Source organism: Catharus ustulatus, chromosome 4 (genome assembly GCF_009819885.2).
Source record: "Catharus ustulatus isolate bCatUst1 chromosome 4, bCatUst1.pri.v2, whole genome shotgun sequence".
Lineage (NCBI taxonomy): Eukaryota > Metazoa > Chordata > Aves > Passeriformes > Turdidae > Catharus > Catharus ustulatus.
Genome location: NC_046224.1, coordinates 6,416,564 through 6,431,505, shown reverse-complemented (window position 1 = coordinate 6,431,505; position 14,942 = coordinate 6,416,564). Strand labels below are relative to the sequence as shown.

Genomic DNA, 14,942 nt, shown 5'->3' with positions numbered 1-14,942 from the left:
TGTAAAACCCCTTACATACCTTTCAGATACATTGACTGAATATTTTAAAAAGATATTATATTTATTTTTAAATTTGTTTTTCCATAAAGGGAACTTCAAATCTATCTTCCTTTGGGCTTTTCGCTGACAGGTTCTTAGGGCTTCTCTAAATAAATTAGTGGACCATGACACCTACTTTTAAATAGATGTAATTTCTGTTTGTAAGCCAAAAAGTTGACATTGGCAGGAAACTATTGGTAGTTTTGAGCTGACAGGGAACTGTGGCAGGAAAATGACCATCATTAATATTGTTGGAGTTTCAGTGTTTTTGTATACACACACTGTTCCCCAAATGTGTCTTTTTTAGGCATTTGCACTTCACATTTATTCTGCTGTGTTTGTACTGGAAATTAAGGTTGGTTTGTTTACAAATTATTTACTATGGTACTCCAGCTGTGTGTGTCTCTAAAACAAGAAGGATGATAGAAAGATGGTTATGAGAGTAATTTATGTATATTTAAACATTCATTGCATGCTTTATTCATCATATATATTTAATGTAATTACTTTCTCTTTACAATATAAAACTATATTCCTGCATAAGATATATTACAATTATTTTATGTGTTTATAAATAAAGGAGAGTCATCTTTTAACGTTTGTTTGCCTCAGTGTTTGATTGATGGCCAGTAAGGAGTGCTGAATTATTACGACTAATTGGCATACACACGAGTACATGCCTTTGGCATGATAATATTCTCCCATTACATAGTTTTTTATTTAAATCTTAGTCTTTGGACCCCTCTCTGTGCTCCTTTAGAAGACCATTGCACAATGACGCCTTTATCGTAGGTCTTTGGTGCTCCTGCAACAGAAGGAGCGAGTAGCACAAGAACACTGTAACCTTGTTCTGTGGAGTGAGTATCAAGTATCTGCCACTATGTAAGCAATTCATATTTCTAGGATCCTATTCATCCTGTGATAAGTTGAGGGTGGTGTTCAAGTACATTCCAAAGGGGGAAGGATGCAGAAATTCCCAACTAAAGTACAGATGAAAAGCAACATTTATAAATGCAGATGTTTGGGTGGGCACCCCTTCTCTAAATAAGGCGTTGTGTAATCGCAGAACAGCGTTGTAGTTACTGCAGAAGGATTTTAAGCTCCCTAATGATAGTGTTATTTCCTTTTGAATCAAAGAATTCACAAAACAGCTGAATGGGATGAAGGATTAGAAATGGACTAAAGAAGAACTTTCCCAACAGCAGTGTTAAATGAGGTGTTCACAGGACTTGCCTGTCGTGAGTCATGTTGATTCTCACTCTCCATGCAAATGATTGAATAATATGCAGCACTGTGGAGGAAAAGTGAAGTACTGCTGCTTAGTGGTAGAACTTTATCATAGATAAGAAAAATAATTGAGCTGCAGTCTCATTTTATTTTATTCATATTCAAGAAACAATGCACCTGAGATGAAAGATGTGTGGTTATTTTAGGTTTAATTGATTGTGTTTCAAGAAAAACTATTTTGACATACTTTACCCAACTACTGATAGGAAGCAACTTCTTTGATTTTTAACACAGTTGGAAAATATTTGGGGTTGTTGCCAGAAATGAGGTTATGTAAGTAAGTCAGTGAGATTATTGGCTCCATATTTGTTTAAGTTTAGGATAAACTATCCAGCCTGTTATCCTTTCACTGTTTATGAAGATGGTTGCAGGTGTTTGTGGTAACAAAGTAGCTGCACTTAGGTGATATCCTATCAATTGACTAATTGTAAGGCGTGTTTAAGCTCTAATTGCAACGACCCTCTCCCCTGTAATTAAGATACTTTGATTTCTAAAAGTATGTGGGAGATTGGCAAGATAGCACTGGAATTTTTTCAATGCTATTGGTAAACCTGGACCTATGCTGCTTAAAATTTCTGAAGCAACCACAAAGTTGTATAGAACTCCCAAGTTCTCCTGTTTGGGAAGCTGGTGTGATGTGTTGTTTTCTTTCTTCTCTTCCTTTTTTTCCTCAGTTTCATTTTATGTAACATAATAGTCTCCAGAATGGAAGGCATACCAACACGCTGTAGAACCTCAGTGCTTTTGGCCAGAGCAGTCATTAATCTAACAGATCACTAGTGTAAAAGGGCACTTTGTTTTAATAAAGCACTTTGGTTTGCCATAGGAGAGTAGTCTTGAATGTGGTCTTTCTGTTTTAGCCTTGAAAAGCTCTTTGAAAACCTGCCTAATTCTGTGGTGGAGTGCTGAAAGCCTTACTCAGAACTCTTTTGAGCACAACTCACACTTGCCAGAATTTTTAGGGACATCGGGAAGTAAGTCTGTCACCAGAATGTTCTGTTTCATTCAATATAAAGCCTTCCTTCTCTTTTTTCTTTGTAGTAGAATTTTGTACAGTATTATATGAGGAATTTTATTTTGTGGTGTTACTGTGTCTGAGTTATACAATCAGTGCAATGACATAACATTCCTTTCCTGCATTGCCCCAAATTCAGCTTTGGAGGTGACGCTTGTGGGCTGCAGCTCTGAGTTCTTGGATGCTGTGCTACAGCCATGCTTGTGGCCAGGCTGCTCTGCAGACCCTGTTTGCCTTGGGAGCTTCAGTGCAGTTGCAGCTCATATTATTTTGTATCTTGCTGCAAGTAACAGATAGGCTTTTAGCTTCCTCTCTTCTAGCATCAGATTTCTGTAAGAATGTTTGAAGGATGTCATGGTTGGTCTTGGAAAGCAGGAGAGAAAAAATTTGGTCTGTTGCTGTAAAGAGATGAGGTACAAATTGAAAAGTGTCAATTTTGCTTTTTATTTCCTCTTCACTTGCTTCCCTGCCCCCACCCCTATTTTCTATGTCAGAAGCAGTGACAAAAATATTTGTACATTTTGCTCTAAGTATGTGGTAGGAAAGTTTTCTTTTTAGGGCAGAGGCTAATGAGTCACTTTTAGTGACATTTCAGTATTTGTTTATTCCTTGTGCATTAAAACAAACTAAAAGAAGTAATATTTATATGAAGCTCAAGGCTCTTGAGTGTTTTTTTTTCCCCTCTTTTTAAGTCATTAAGTGGAACATCAATTTGGGAGAACTAACACAATTTGTGTTTTTGTTTAACACTATATCTTCAGTGGACTTACAGGATGATATAGCAAGGCCTGGTTACCTGGGTGTTATTCAGTGAAATGTAACAAGATAAATGCACTGCAAGGGGGGGATGATGGCATTTCTGTGCCTTTAGCACTGGTGTAGTGCCAGTGGGAGTTAAAATGCTAGGTTGCAGTGCATGAATGCAATACTGGGTAAAGTGATGACCTTTCTTGTCTGGACCATGGCAGTTGTTGGCTGAAACTTGGCATGATTTTAAATTCTTCACAGCTGCAGAGAACATAGAGAACAGTAAATATGCTGCAGTTTTCCATCTGCCAAAAACGGGATGGTGTTAGTTTGGTTTCTCTGTTCTTGTTCATGCAATAACTAGGTAAGATATTTTTCATTTGGATAAATTGATTGTCTTAAGGTGAAGCTGACTAAAGAAGTCTCAGATGCCCAAATGTTTCCATCATTTTTTCACTGATGAGGGAAAAGGAGAACTCTTCAACAGAGGAAGCATTTATATGTTTTTATGGGAAATAGGATTGGATATGAAGGAAGTGGGGCTTGCTCATTACAGCACACTAAATAAATCCAGATGTAAGAACAGAGGCAAAACAGAGATAACCATTAAGGTAGCCACAAGCAGCCAGAAAACATCTCAAATATAGTTCTAGCATTAACCTTAAGTAGTCACAGTTAACATGATTGCCACGTTCAAGTGCTAAGCCTGGATTTTTAAACCATGTTAGTTAAAATCTGCTCTGAAAGCCTGCATTTCTGAGGGAACATAGAAGGAGAGCAGGAGGCAGAAGTCTGAACAGGTGATGATGTCTGCCATTAGAACACAACTGCAGGAAGCAAACAGACCCAGGTACGCTTCCTTGTGAAGGAGGGTGGTTCCCTTCTGCTCTGTGACCTTTGGGTTATTTCCATTGGCTGCTTTTGAAATGTTGAGTTTGTTCTTCCTTTGAATGTGTCTCTTTGTAATAGTTTTTTCATCACTAAGGTAGGTTGCATTTGTGGGATTAGATGCCAATTTAATGTTAGATTAGCCTATTACAGAGTATTCAAAAATTTACTTTAAAAGTTTTGATTTTTCCTGCAAAGACAGAAAGCCACAGCGTGTGCTATGTGCTGCACAAGCCATGGCTGCAAATACATGGGCTTAATAAAAGTAGTGTGTATTTTGCAGTGGACTAGTAAGATTTGATGTTCTTCCTGGTGCCTCTCTACAGCTGCATTTTATTAAATGGATTAAATATCAGAAAGAAATGTACATGCAGTGAAGGATGTAATCACGCTAACAAATAGCAGTGCATAGAATTTTCTAGTTTTTCTTTGCCTCGGGGAGGTACAAGATTATTAGTCTCATTCATATCCTCAAAAGGAAACCAAGTAAGAATTTAAATTAAAAGCAAAGTTTTTATTTTTCTTCTTTCTTTGACTTGAACACGCATTCACTTTTATCAGTCTATGCCTGATTAAACTAATGAATGTACTTTGACTTCAGTATTAGCACATGTAAGATAGTAATAGTTTTGGTTTTTGTTTAATATTGCAAAACTGAATAAAGTCTTTAATGACTAGTGTGTCTTTTTTCTGTGTGCTTTGGTTTGACAGAGCATTTAATGATATCCTTTAACTTAAGATAAACTTGTTGATTAGCCATGACCCAAATCCAGGCAGTGTAAAATTGCTGCATATTCTGTTTGAAATACTGTAAATGCAGAAAATACTGCATATTATTGGGGAATATATTTTAAATAGTTTTTATTGTAATTTCAACTTCATTAATGTCTGATTTATTTTTGAGACTTCTAGTATGGAGCTACTTTTTTCTCAGAAGAATCTTCATTTGCAGCTAAAGTTACATGAAAACTTACCATCTAATATGAGGAAGACTGAGAAATCCTCATTCAGTGAGATGAGATCTTGTACTACCATCCTCTTTCTTCCTCCTGTTTAAAAAAAGCCCCACCAAACATAATTTTATCCCTCATTTAAAATGGACTGCTTAGATACAACCATTTTTTTTTTTCAGGGGGAGGGGGCTGGGAGGTGGTGGTGGAATTCCATTTACTTTGTTATTGCTTCCTTGACCATTTCATGAGCCTTATAAAGTGACCATTTGGCCTTTGAAGGGCATGGTGTGAAGGTGAGGAGAAAGAAGTGTAATTAATTTGAAGATTCATAGTGAGAGCTATTATTTTCTAGTCTATTCTTTCTCCTTTTCATAATGCTTGTTAGCTTGCTTAACACAGTCTTAATCACATAGACCCAAAAGACCCGAGTACCTCTGTATCTAAGGAATTCTGCCCTGCAGCCTGAGCTATTCTTTTTGCCAGGATTAAATATATAGGAGCTTTTGGAACCCTTTGAACTATGGCTAAATGGTGCAGTTTAGATGGACTTGTATGTTTAAATCTACACTTCTACAGAAAATACATGAACAAAGAAGAAGCAGTACCCTTTTCAGGGTGTAACAGGTGTAAAACAGGTAACAGGTAGGTAACAGGTATGGAGGTAACAGGTATAAAACACATTTATTGGGAGGAAAAAATAAATTGTACATCTATACATGCTTTTTTCCTTTTTGTAATTTGGTTGGTGGTTTTTTTTTTTTTTTTTGAAGAGTGCATCAAGACTTCCATGAGCGCAAACTTTTGATGCTGATCTCCTGATCTCCATTAGTGTCTGGTGTATCTGGTATCAGGGTGATAAAAGTGAGCTACACAGGCAGTTCCCTTGGCTTCACTGTGGCTCTCTGGGACACTCACTGTCTGTCTTCTTGTAGTCTAGAGCCACTTGCAGAATGTGTTGAAGCAAGAACTGAGGAGGTGAAAACTGATGCAAGAGGGGTGACAGTGAGAGCACTGAGCAGGGATGGGGTTGTGCAATGTGCAGTGTTCCTTCACTCTGGGCAGTAAGGAATGTGGCTCTGTGTTTTTCTGCCTTCCCTTTTCCCCCAGTTATAGTATTTATTTTTCTATTTTGGGTTTATCAGGTTTTTTTCCTGGAATGGGTAGAATTACTTTCATTGACCACTTATTGAAGTTTTCCATCATGTGAATTTAATGAACAGCTTTCTTGCATGTTTAAAACGTAAAGAAAAACAGACTTCAAAAAAATAGCTTTCTCTTGAAATTATTACTTTTCCAGCCTGTAGATCAAGCTATTTTCTCTTCCCAAGAAGATGCCTTTTAAATAAGGCTCCTAGATCTTCATCAGTTTATTTTAAAAACTGCAGCTGTAGTTTCATGCTTTAAAATTGGTAGCAAACCTGCTAGAAATGAAGAAATATTTCTAAGTGGATGCAAATTCCATTGGATTAAGCAGTTACTGACTCTGAAGCACCATTGAGAAGACTGTGAAGATGTTTATTTATTTTTATGGATGCTTTGCAAAATGCATAGCCAAAAGCAGTCATTTCTGAAAAATGAGCTCCTGAATAATAAATGGAGTTGTGTCACTGGTGCAAACATTTTTACAAGAAAGAAAGGCTACCAGAATTTCACATAGCACTTCTTGAGAGCATTAGGTTTTCTTCTTTTTGCCTCTTTCATGCTTCAAAGAATGATCTGTAGAAAATAATGAAGATTAAGAATTTAAAGTTTCAGAGATTTATGGGGGCAGTTAATTATTGATCTGGAACTCTAGAATTCTCATCCAACTATGATATATTATTGAGAACAGTAAAAAACTGTAGGCTTCAGTTCAGAGATTGGAAAATTAATTCAAAATATTAGTGAGAAACAATAGATAACCTACTTCATAGCAACTGTAGTAATAATTTGTATTATGATATATTGCCTGTCTTAGAGCTCAATGCCTAATTGTTTTGAGATAATAATTTGAAGACCAGTTTTGACAGGAGAAGGCAGAGAGGAGTATCATAAACCAAAATGTTCCTGTGGATAGTTAAGGTATTTGCCTTAGCTGCTGGATAGACTTTATCTGAATTCATTGTTCTTGCAAGGAATAAGCAGTGTTTTTGTGAAGGGTCTGTGCAACTGTTCTTAAAATATACTCTTCCTTTTATTTGATATTTAAAGAATCTTTTCCCTGATGCCTGACTTGAATTTCCTTAATCCTTTTATCTATTCTTAAAAACTTTTATCCTGTATATGAGATAGTGATTCCCGATGGGAAAATAATTTTCATTTTCTGAGCCCCTTTGCTAAGATGGGAGGGAGGTTGAAGCAGTTGTACAACATGCAGCTTTTAAAGCAAACATTCCGATGGGTCATTAAGAGCAGGTGCCCTCACCTCCGATAGCAGGGGAGTTTTTACAGCCCCTGTTGCAGACAGCCCTGCTGGGACAGCCCAGCTGACTCACACCTTCTGGGTGAGACAGCCTAGGAAAGGAGGGTCCAAAGAGCAAATGCACCCTGTTCTCTTGTACATCCTCTTCTCCTGCCTCTAACGTCAGACTTTGCTCTATTGCAGAACTAGTGTCACCAGGAGTGTTTTGTGTATTTATTTGCTTTCAATAGGACTTAAGGTTTGATCCTGCTGCCATTGAAACATCAGTGACAGAATTGCCCTGGGCTGGGACCTTCCTGCCCATTTTGTTGTGGGCTCTCCATTCCCTGGGATGTCAGGCCTGAAAGCTTGGCATGTTAACCATGTGTGGAGTGCAGCAGGTAGAGAAAAGGACATAATTCTGCCAGTGGGGAACACAGGGGAGGATGATGAAACCAGACCTACACAGGTTTCTGCAGAGATGTTGGGGATAATCAATATGCAGAATATCTGAATCCTGGACAGTTCAGGTTGATAAGAGGTGGAAAAAGAACAGTGACAGTAACTTTGCATCTCAGCTCAAATGTGTGCAGGGCTGTTGTTCCTATGAATGGAAGGCCTCAAGCCATTGCAGTGGGTTGGGTTTTATTCTGTTAGTTGCTTGTACATCTTTCTGTAAACGAGAACACAAGCAGGCTCTTTTTGGGTAGCTGCAGTGCTGCCTGGGAAAACTCTGAGGGTTCTTGATAGTTTTTTAATAACCTAGACAGAATGCTGTGAATATATAAACATTACAGATTCGAAGAAGAGAGTGGAAGAGACAATATTAAGATCTTCCCCACCCCCTGTCAAATACCTTTGACAAATACCCACTGAGCCATCCTTCTGCAGCATCATTTGTGCTGTAAATGTGTTACCTCCTGGCAATATGCTACATTAAAAAGAACTGCTTCCAAAGATCAGTTAATTATAATTATGTTAACGGAAGCATTTTTATTCTGAATTATGATAGCTGACTAATCAGGATGCAGGTCATTTTTTTATTATGCTTGGGAGAGATCAAGGGCTGTACACAGCAATCAATAAAATCCCACCCTGGTTAACTGTTCCTTCCAATACCAATGTATTTCATCAGGTTGATAACATGCATGGTTTCTGTATTCCCTACAGTTTTGAAGTCAAGGAAGTAAAAAAAAATCCAAGAACATCATCAAGCACATATTGCTTAGCAAGCTCTCTTTTGAAGAGGAAGAATGCTTGGCAGAGATCTGTGGTCTATGCATGGAATATTTAGCACTACTTTTTTCCTCCAACGGAATCTACTCAAATTGTTGCAATAAATTTATGATGCAGTTTCTTTGTGGTTCATCTTGTGTGTCTGTGTCAGAATTGCTGTGAACTTCCATCTGGTGTGTCCTTGCCCACAGTGGGAGTTTTGTCAGGATGTGTGGTCTGAGAGGTGGCAGTTGTAGTGACAGATTGTATGGAAGTATCAGTTGGTTCAGTATCAGTCAAAGATAAGAGTGAACTATAACCAAGTTCTGACTCATGAGTAGCAGATGAAATGATACAATTTAACTAGTTAGTGTGCTTCATTTCTGGAAGTCTTTTTGGTATTGCCTCTATACTAAAGCATGTTTAGTGTTGCTATCTTGGTGTACAAATTGATTTGAGGAAAGACAAATAGCAGCCACCAAGCTTACTGTGTAATTCAAAGTTTCAGTGATTTGTTGAAATTTCTTATTTTTCTCTTGAAATTTCTTATTTATCATGCCTGTTTCAGACTTGCATTGTTTTCTATACATTGCATATAGAATGTTGTTTACATTTTCCTAGATTATTTTAAAGCTTTGCAAGTTTTTTCAGTTTTTTTTTCTACATGCCAATTGTCGCAATAAAGAAAAGAGGGAAACTACTGTGCATACCAACTTTGGAAACTCTTTCACGTTGAGGAAGGCAGGCATGTGTGAAAATGACTTCCAGTCTTGAAGTTTTGTGTCTCTCTTTAAAAGGGAGGATGGAGACCTGTACCAACAAGGCAAGGGACAGTTTGGAAGAAAAAGGAATGACTTCTTTTTTACACTTGGAAATAGGTACTGAGGTGCTTAACTTCTTCCTTTAAAAATAATTTTTCACAAAAGTAGGTACAAGTCATACCTTCCAGTTCTTTCTTCTTCTGCTTCCCCTTCCCAACTGTTAATCTTTATCAGTCCACCATCTTCTCCATGCTCTAGGACTTGGGAATATTTCTGTAGCAATGAGACAATCAAGTTCATTTAAAAATCAGCTGTAGGATCTTCAAGATGTATTCTTGCTTTGGAAGGACAAGTGGATGTTATTACTGAATGTTATTCAACCTTAATCTCTTTTTTTCTTCCTTTCTCCTCCTATCCATATTATGTTAACATCAAAAGTTTAGTAGTCTGGTAGTAGTTAGGTTTTGTGTACCATGAACTTAGAATTCAGTTTTTTAGATAAAATTTGCACTGTAGAATAGGCGCAAGTAATGATATTCCTTTGGGTTTATATCTTTGACTTGAAGATAAGTTGTTTGATTACCCAACTAAAGATAAAACAAATGCATCTTGGTGAGATAATCACAGAGGAAGTTCTTCCAACAGCAGTTTTGAATACTGAATTATTAAATAATGGACCTCCAGGTAAACCTTACTGCACAGCCCTGCATTTTACATCTTACTTAAATGTTCTGAAGTTATAGTTGTTCTGGAAGGGTCTGCTTGTAGTGGTCTTCTGCAAACATTTCTTGGTACAAGGTCATTGGTCTTAAACCAATTTAACTTTAGTTCCAGGAGTTAGAAATTATTCATAATATAGAAAAGTTGAGGATTCTGTTTGTAACATTGAAGAATCATTTTTCAGGAAGGGGTAAGTCATAGCTGCACAGTGGTCTACAAGCTTCCTCTTGGGTGGTTGCTTGAATGTTTGCAGAGTGGGAGAAGAAATCAGCCTGGCAGGTGGAGGGATTTTACTTCTCTTTGTTTTGCCTAACCAAATAGGATGTAACTTTGGGTTGTTCTTCCTTCTGGCAGACATTAATGGGCAGGCTGTGAATGAGACTGACATAACAGACATAGTTTGTCATTCCTGTGCTCTCTGTGATTCAAGAGACTGACATGGATGTGGATAAATATGCCAGTAAATCTTAAAATCTGAAATGCTTGTGATGAGCAGCTGGAAATGGAAAAAGGGAAAGAGATGACCTCTTCTCCCCTGCTCCCCCATCTAAGACTTAAGCAATGGGAACAGAAGGTCTAAAGGCCAGAGAATGTTTTCTGTGGCCTGTGGTTTGTTTTCATGGTGTGGGTTTCAAACATGTAGTTGGCTTCTTAAGTTGATTTCTGTGTGTGCAAGGCCTCGCAGTGCTGGGTAGGAATTTGGTTTTCTGAAGTGTTCACAGAGCCTCTTCAGGCCTGACAGTTATTTAAAGTGATCACATAAAACATGATTGCTCACGACTTTTCTTTGGGTTAGCTCTGCAGAGGCTTTGACAAAACACTTCTGAAGGGCCTTTGTACATTTTCCAAATGTCATTAAAAATGTTGCAGGGCACATACAGCAATCTGTCTGCCTAAAATTACCTGACAAAAGTAATGACAATACCTTTGCTGAAATAGTTCTCTGGGCCTCTGGTGGTGGGTGAGAGAATGCCTGAAATACTCCCAGGATTTCCAGCGTGCCTCCCGGTATGTGAGAATTCTTGTCACGTACAGGGTGTCAGAGGTTTCTGTTTGTGGGGGGGAGAAAAGGAACCCAATGAATGTCTTTAGCAGGAGCTTGCCTGTGCCTGATGGAGTTTTTGCAGGCTGGGTTTAATTTTAGTTCTGTTGGTGGGTCTGATGCTGGCTCTGCACTGCTCTGGAGTCTTTCTTTAAGCATTACGTGAAATTTCATGAATTGAGACTGACTTGAAAAGAGGATGCAGCCACACTTGTTAGTTCCTGAGCCTAGGGGAGCACGCTGCATCTGCCTGCAGTCCTTCCAAGGGTTTTTTCCTTTAGCTACTCTGTGAACGTTTCCTTTAAACTTTATTAGAGAAATCAGTATGTGTTCTCTGCAGTAAATAATTCTAAAATGTTCTGTAGAAATACATTTAGGACCGCTTGCGATTTTTTGTCTCCTTGTGCTGAAGTCACTTTAAATCCATCACCCCAGCCTGTAGAATCGTCAGGCAGAAATCTTCCTGGGAAGGTAGATGAGTTCTTCCTGCATCAGTTTTGCTTGAGCATACTGAAGACAGCCATGTAAAAAGGTGTAGTAATGAAACCTGTTGGAATTTTAGAGGAGCACCTCGTTCCTTTGATCTTGCTAACGAGCAATGATTCAAGTGCTACAGATTGTAAAGGATCTGGTGTCGCCAGCAAGACGGAGAACAGAGGCTGCCAGGAAAGGTAAGAGCAGCTCTGGGATACACTCAGTGTTCTCTGTAACTTGCTGTGAATCAGAAATATTTTGGAGTTTGGTTGTAGTTAAATTGCATACTTGATACTTAAAAATACTCTTTGTTGTGGCATGTACAGCTGCCATAATTTGGCTTAGATCTATATTAAGCCTAATTGTTATCGTTTCTGCAACTGCTGCTTTCCCAGAGAGAATCCCAGTGACGTTTATTATGCTGAAAATTGAGTTTGTCAGCATCTGTAACTGTTACTGTTGTACTAAAGATTTTCTTTCTTTTTTGTTGTTGTGGTAACAACATTTTTGTTGTTATGAGAGCTCAGGTTGTGAAAATAGCAGTTGTATTCTGTGTAATCCCATCAAAATAGTTTTTAGAGTATTTATGTTCTAAATGAGAGTAAGAGCAAAAACAGGCTTATGGAAATGAGAGACGGGGGAAGTACACAGCTGCACTGCTGGCTAGGTTTTACAATTAGATTATTTCTAGATTACAACCAGCTTCAAAATCCAAAATGCCTCTTGCAAGGGTATGAAAAAGTACTTGAAATAATCAATGATTGTTTGAATTTAATTGATGTTAAATGCTGTTCTCATTTACTTCAGTGTGTCGAACATTTGTTTTTTCTTTGCTAAAGTAGTGCCATCTTTTGTGGTATCTGGCACGCATATCTAATGAGGAACTGATTAAACACTTATTTTGTCTTTTACATCTTAATTATTTGCAACTGCTAAATATTTGGTTTGTAGAGGAACTAAATAATTTGTAGGGATAACTTAAAAATTTAATTCCTTTCTTACTAGAATTAATTTTCTAGGACCAGTTTATTTTGTATTGAATAGGTTGTGAATAATTTAGGATTTACAGCATCTGCCTGTTACTGTGTCATTTTTCTGTTCCGCCCTTGTGTGTAATGTGTGGCTATAGGCAAGTACCTTTATTTCAAACCAAATAACATCAGGCTGCTGTAATTGTAACAAGTCAGTTAATGAAACACCTCTGTAAGTAAACAAAAGGTGTGAAGGTAGAACTGGGCTCAGCTGTTACCCTCTTGTTCTGAAAGAAAAAAACCAAGGTTAAATTCTGAATTACTTCCTTAGGTTTTGCAGAAGTTGGTTGAACATCCCCCCAGGAGTTGTATAATTTCATCCCAGAAATACTCGACTTCAGCACTGTTCACTGTTCATTTTTGATTTGTGCAACTTCCAGAGAACGACGAAGAGGCAGAAGTTCTGCTTGTCTGTTCTGCACGTACCTCACTCTGGTCAGGCAGGATTTTTATACAACTACTGGGAGAACTGTTTAAAACACCAAAACCCCTAAAAATACTTATTTATAGGAACAGATTCAATGGAATTGAAAGAGAAAGCTTTGAAAAACATGAGGAAATGCTCTTTCTCAATTCTAAACCTTTCAGGGTTTTTTTTCTGTTTGTTTTACTCCCTTGGTGAAGGATATTAATTTTGATCATTGTTTGGGTGGTATTCTCCAGCTGCTACTAACTGAGCTAATTGGATGTTAGCTGTTACAGAAGCTGGTGGTACATTTTGACAAAGAATATTAAGAAAGTAACGTTAAAAAACAATCAAGTATTCTGAAGAAAACATTTACAAAAGATGCAAAATGCTGACAGGCTCTGGTGATCGATACAGTAATTTGAGTAGACATTAGGTTTTTTTCTTCACAGCATGCAACATTAGGCATCTGGTGTACATGAAGGGTTGTATTCTGCAGAAATGACTCACTCTCAGCATTGTTCTCAGTAAATGGAAAAATGGACTTGTAAAGAAAGAGTTGCTAGGAAGCCCACTGTGAATGTGAGGTGAATCCATTGAGACATGGGGGTTGATGTGTGAAGTGTTTACCACAGTGCTTTCAAATTGGTGTTACTAAACTGTAAAGATTTTTAAATCTCACTCCTCAGGTGCATCCTCTTTCCCTTTAATAAGTGTTTTCATTAGAATATAATTTATTGGGAGGTGAATGTTACAAAAGAGCACACTGTGTTAATTGCATATTTCATGTAGTATCAAGTTAAAAACTTCTTTAAGACTGAAGTTCCTAACCAAGTAGCTGTTTTTATAAATAGTACATAAAGTCAGGGAGGAAAGGATTCCTCTGCCCTTCAATTTTCCCAAGATATATTTTCAGACTGAGGCTTATAAGCACAGTTAATAGCCAAGAGAATGTCTTTTTGCATCCATCATTCAATATCAGAAACTTGTTATAAGGTCTGCAGTAAGCACAGCTACTATGGAGATGAAAATTCAATCCCTGCAGAAGAAATTCCTGCAGAATGCCATTTAAAAAGAACCCCATTACTAATGCTTCATGAGTTGAAATATGGATTTAATGGGGTAGCTGAAGAGCCTGAGTTGTAGAGTCTAATTTTGGGTTTTTTTATGGGCCAGTCTATTTTCATTGTGGCTGTGACCTATGCCACAGGTTAAATTAAATTTAATTTTCTGTGTCATAAGAGGTTGATAAATAGGTGGTTTACAGGACTAAATCCCATGAAGAGTCAGGCACTGTGAGCATGAGTGTCTACCTTGTCTCTCAGTGCAAGACCTGCAGTTCTGGTTTTCTCATCAGAAAATCCTTCAGTAAGCCTGGGAGCCTTGCTTAGTGAATACATTAAGTGAGCTAAACAGTCAGTTTTGATTTATAATGTCTCACATTCCCATACTTTTGTAAATCTTGTGCTGTTTAAAAATTGTATTATTCAATTTTTTTTAGGAAAAAATAATTTATAATTACTTTCCATAGTCTTCCAATTGCAGTGAAGGTGAATACGTAGAGTTTGTTGTTTGTTTTTTATGAGTTTAGTTTTTGGGAAACTCCAGACCCATACCATATTTAGCTAATATCAGATTTGTTTGAAGAAAAAATAGTCATTTATTGTCAGAGGGGTAACACTTTACATGTCCTGTAAGTCTGAAGGTGGACATGAAGTTGTGAAGAAATTTGAGATATTGCCATTATTTTATTTATGAAATTGAATGTCTGCTTTGAATAAAATGATAAATCATGACAGTATAAAATTCTCTTGACAAGTGTTCTAATTCAAAACAAAACATTTTACGAGATCTGAAACCTTTCTGAATTAAAAAAAAAAATCAAATGTTACTTGTCCTAGAGAAATCCATGTAGAATATAAATCTACTAATTATTTTCTTCTTTTCCATCACTAAAATCCTGGTTGAAATCCAGGTTGTTTAG

General features: G+C 37.4%; 1 protein-coding gene across 6 annotated transcripts in view; it reads left to right on the top strand.

Moving 5' to 3' along the window:
- The window catches only part of USP6NL (USP6 N-terminal like), a 111,701-nt gene that overhangs the window by 11,292 nt on the left and 85,467 nt on the right, over positions 1-14,942 (top strand). Inside the window, exon 1 of one of the 6 annotated variants that reach the window (XM_033058084.2) lies at positions 11,347-11,718. The exons of the other annotated variants lie outside the window; for them this stretch is intronic. Within the exon in view, the coding sequence (XP_032913975.1) occupies positions 11,646-11,718 (73 nt within the window). The 5' untranslated portion in view covers positions 11,347-11,645. Of the gene's footprint in view, positions 1-11,346; positions 11,719-14,942 lie in introns of those variants that run through there. 6 annotated transcript variants of the gene reach the window in all.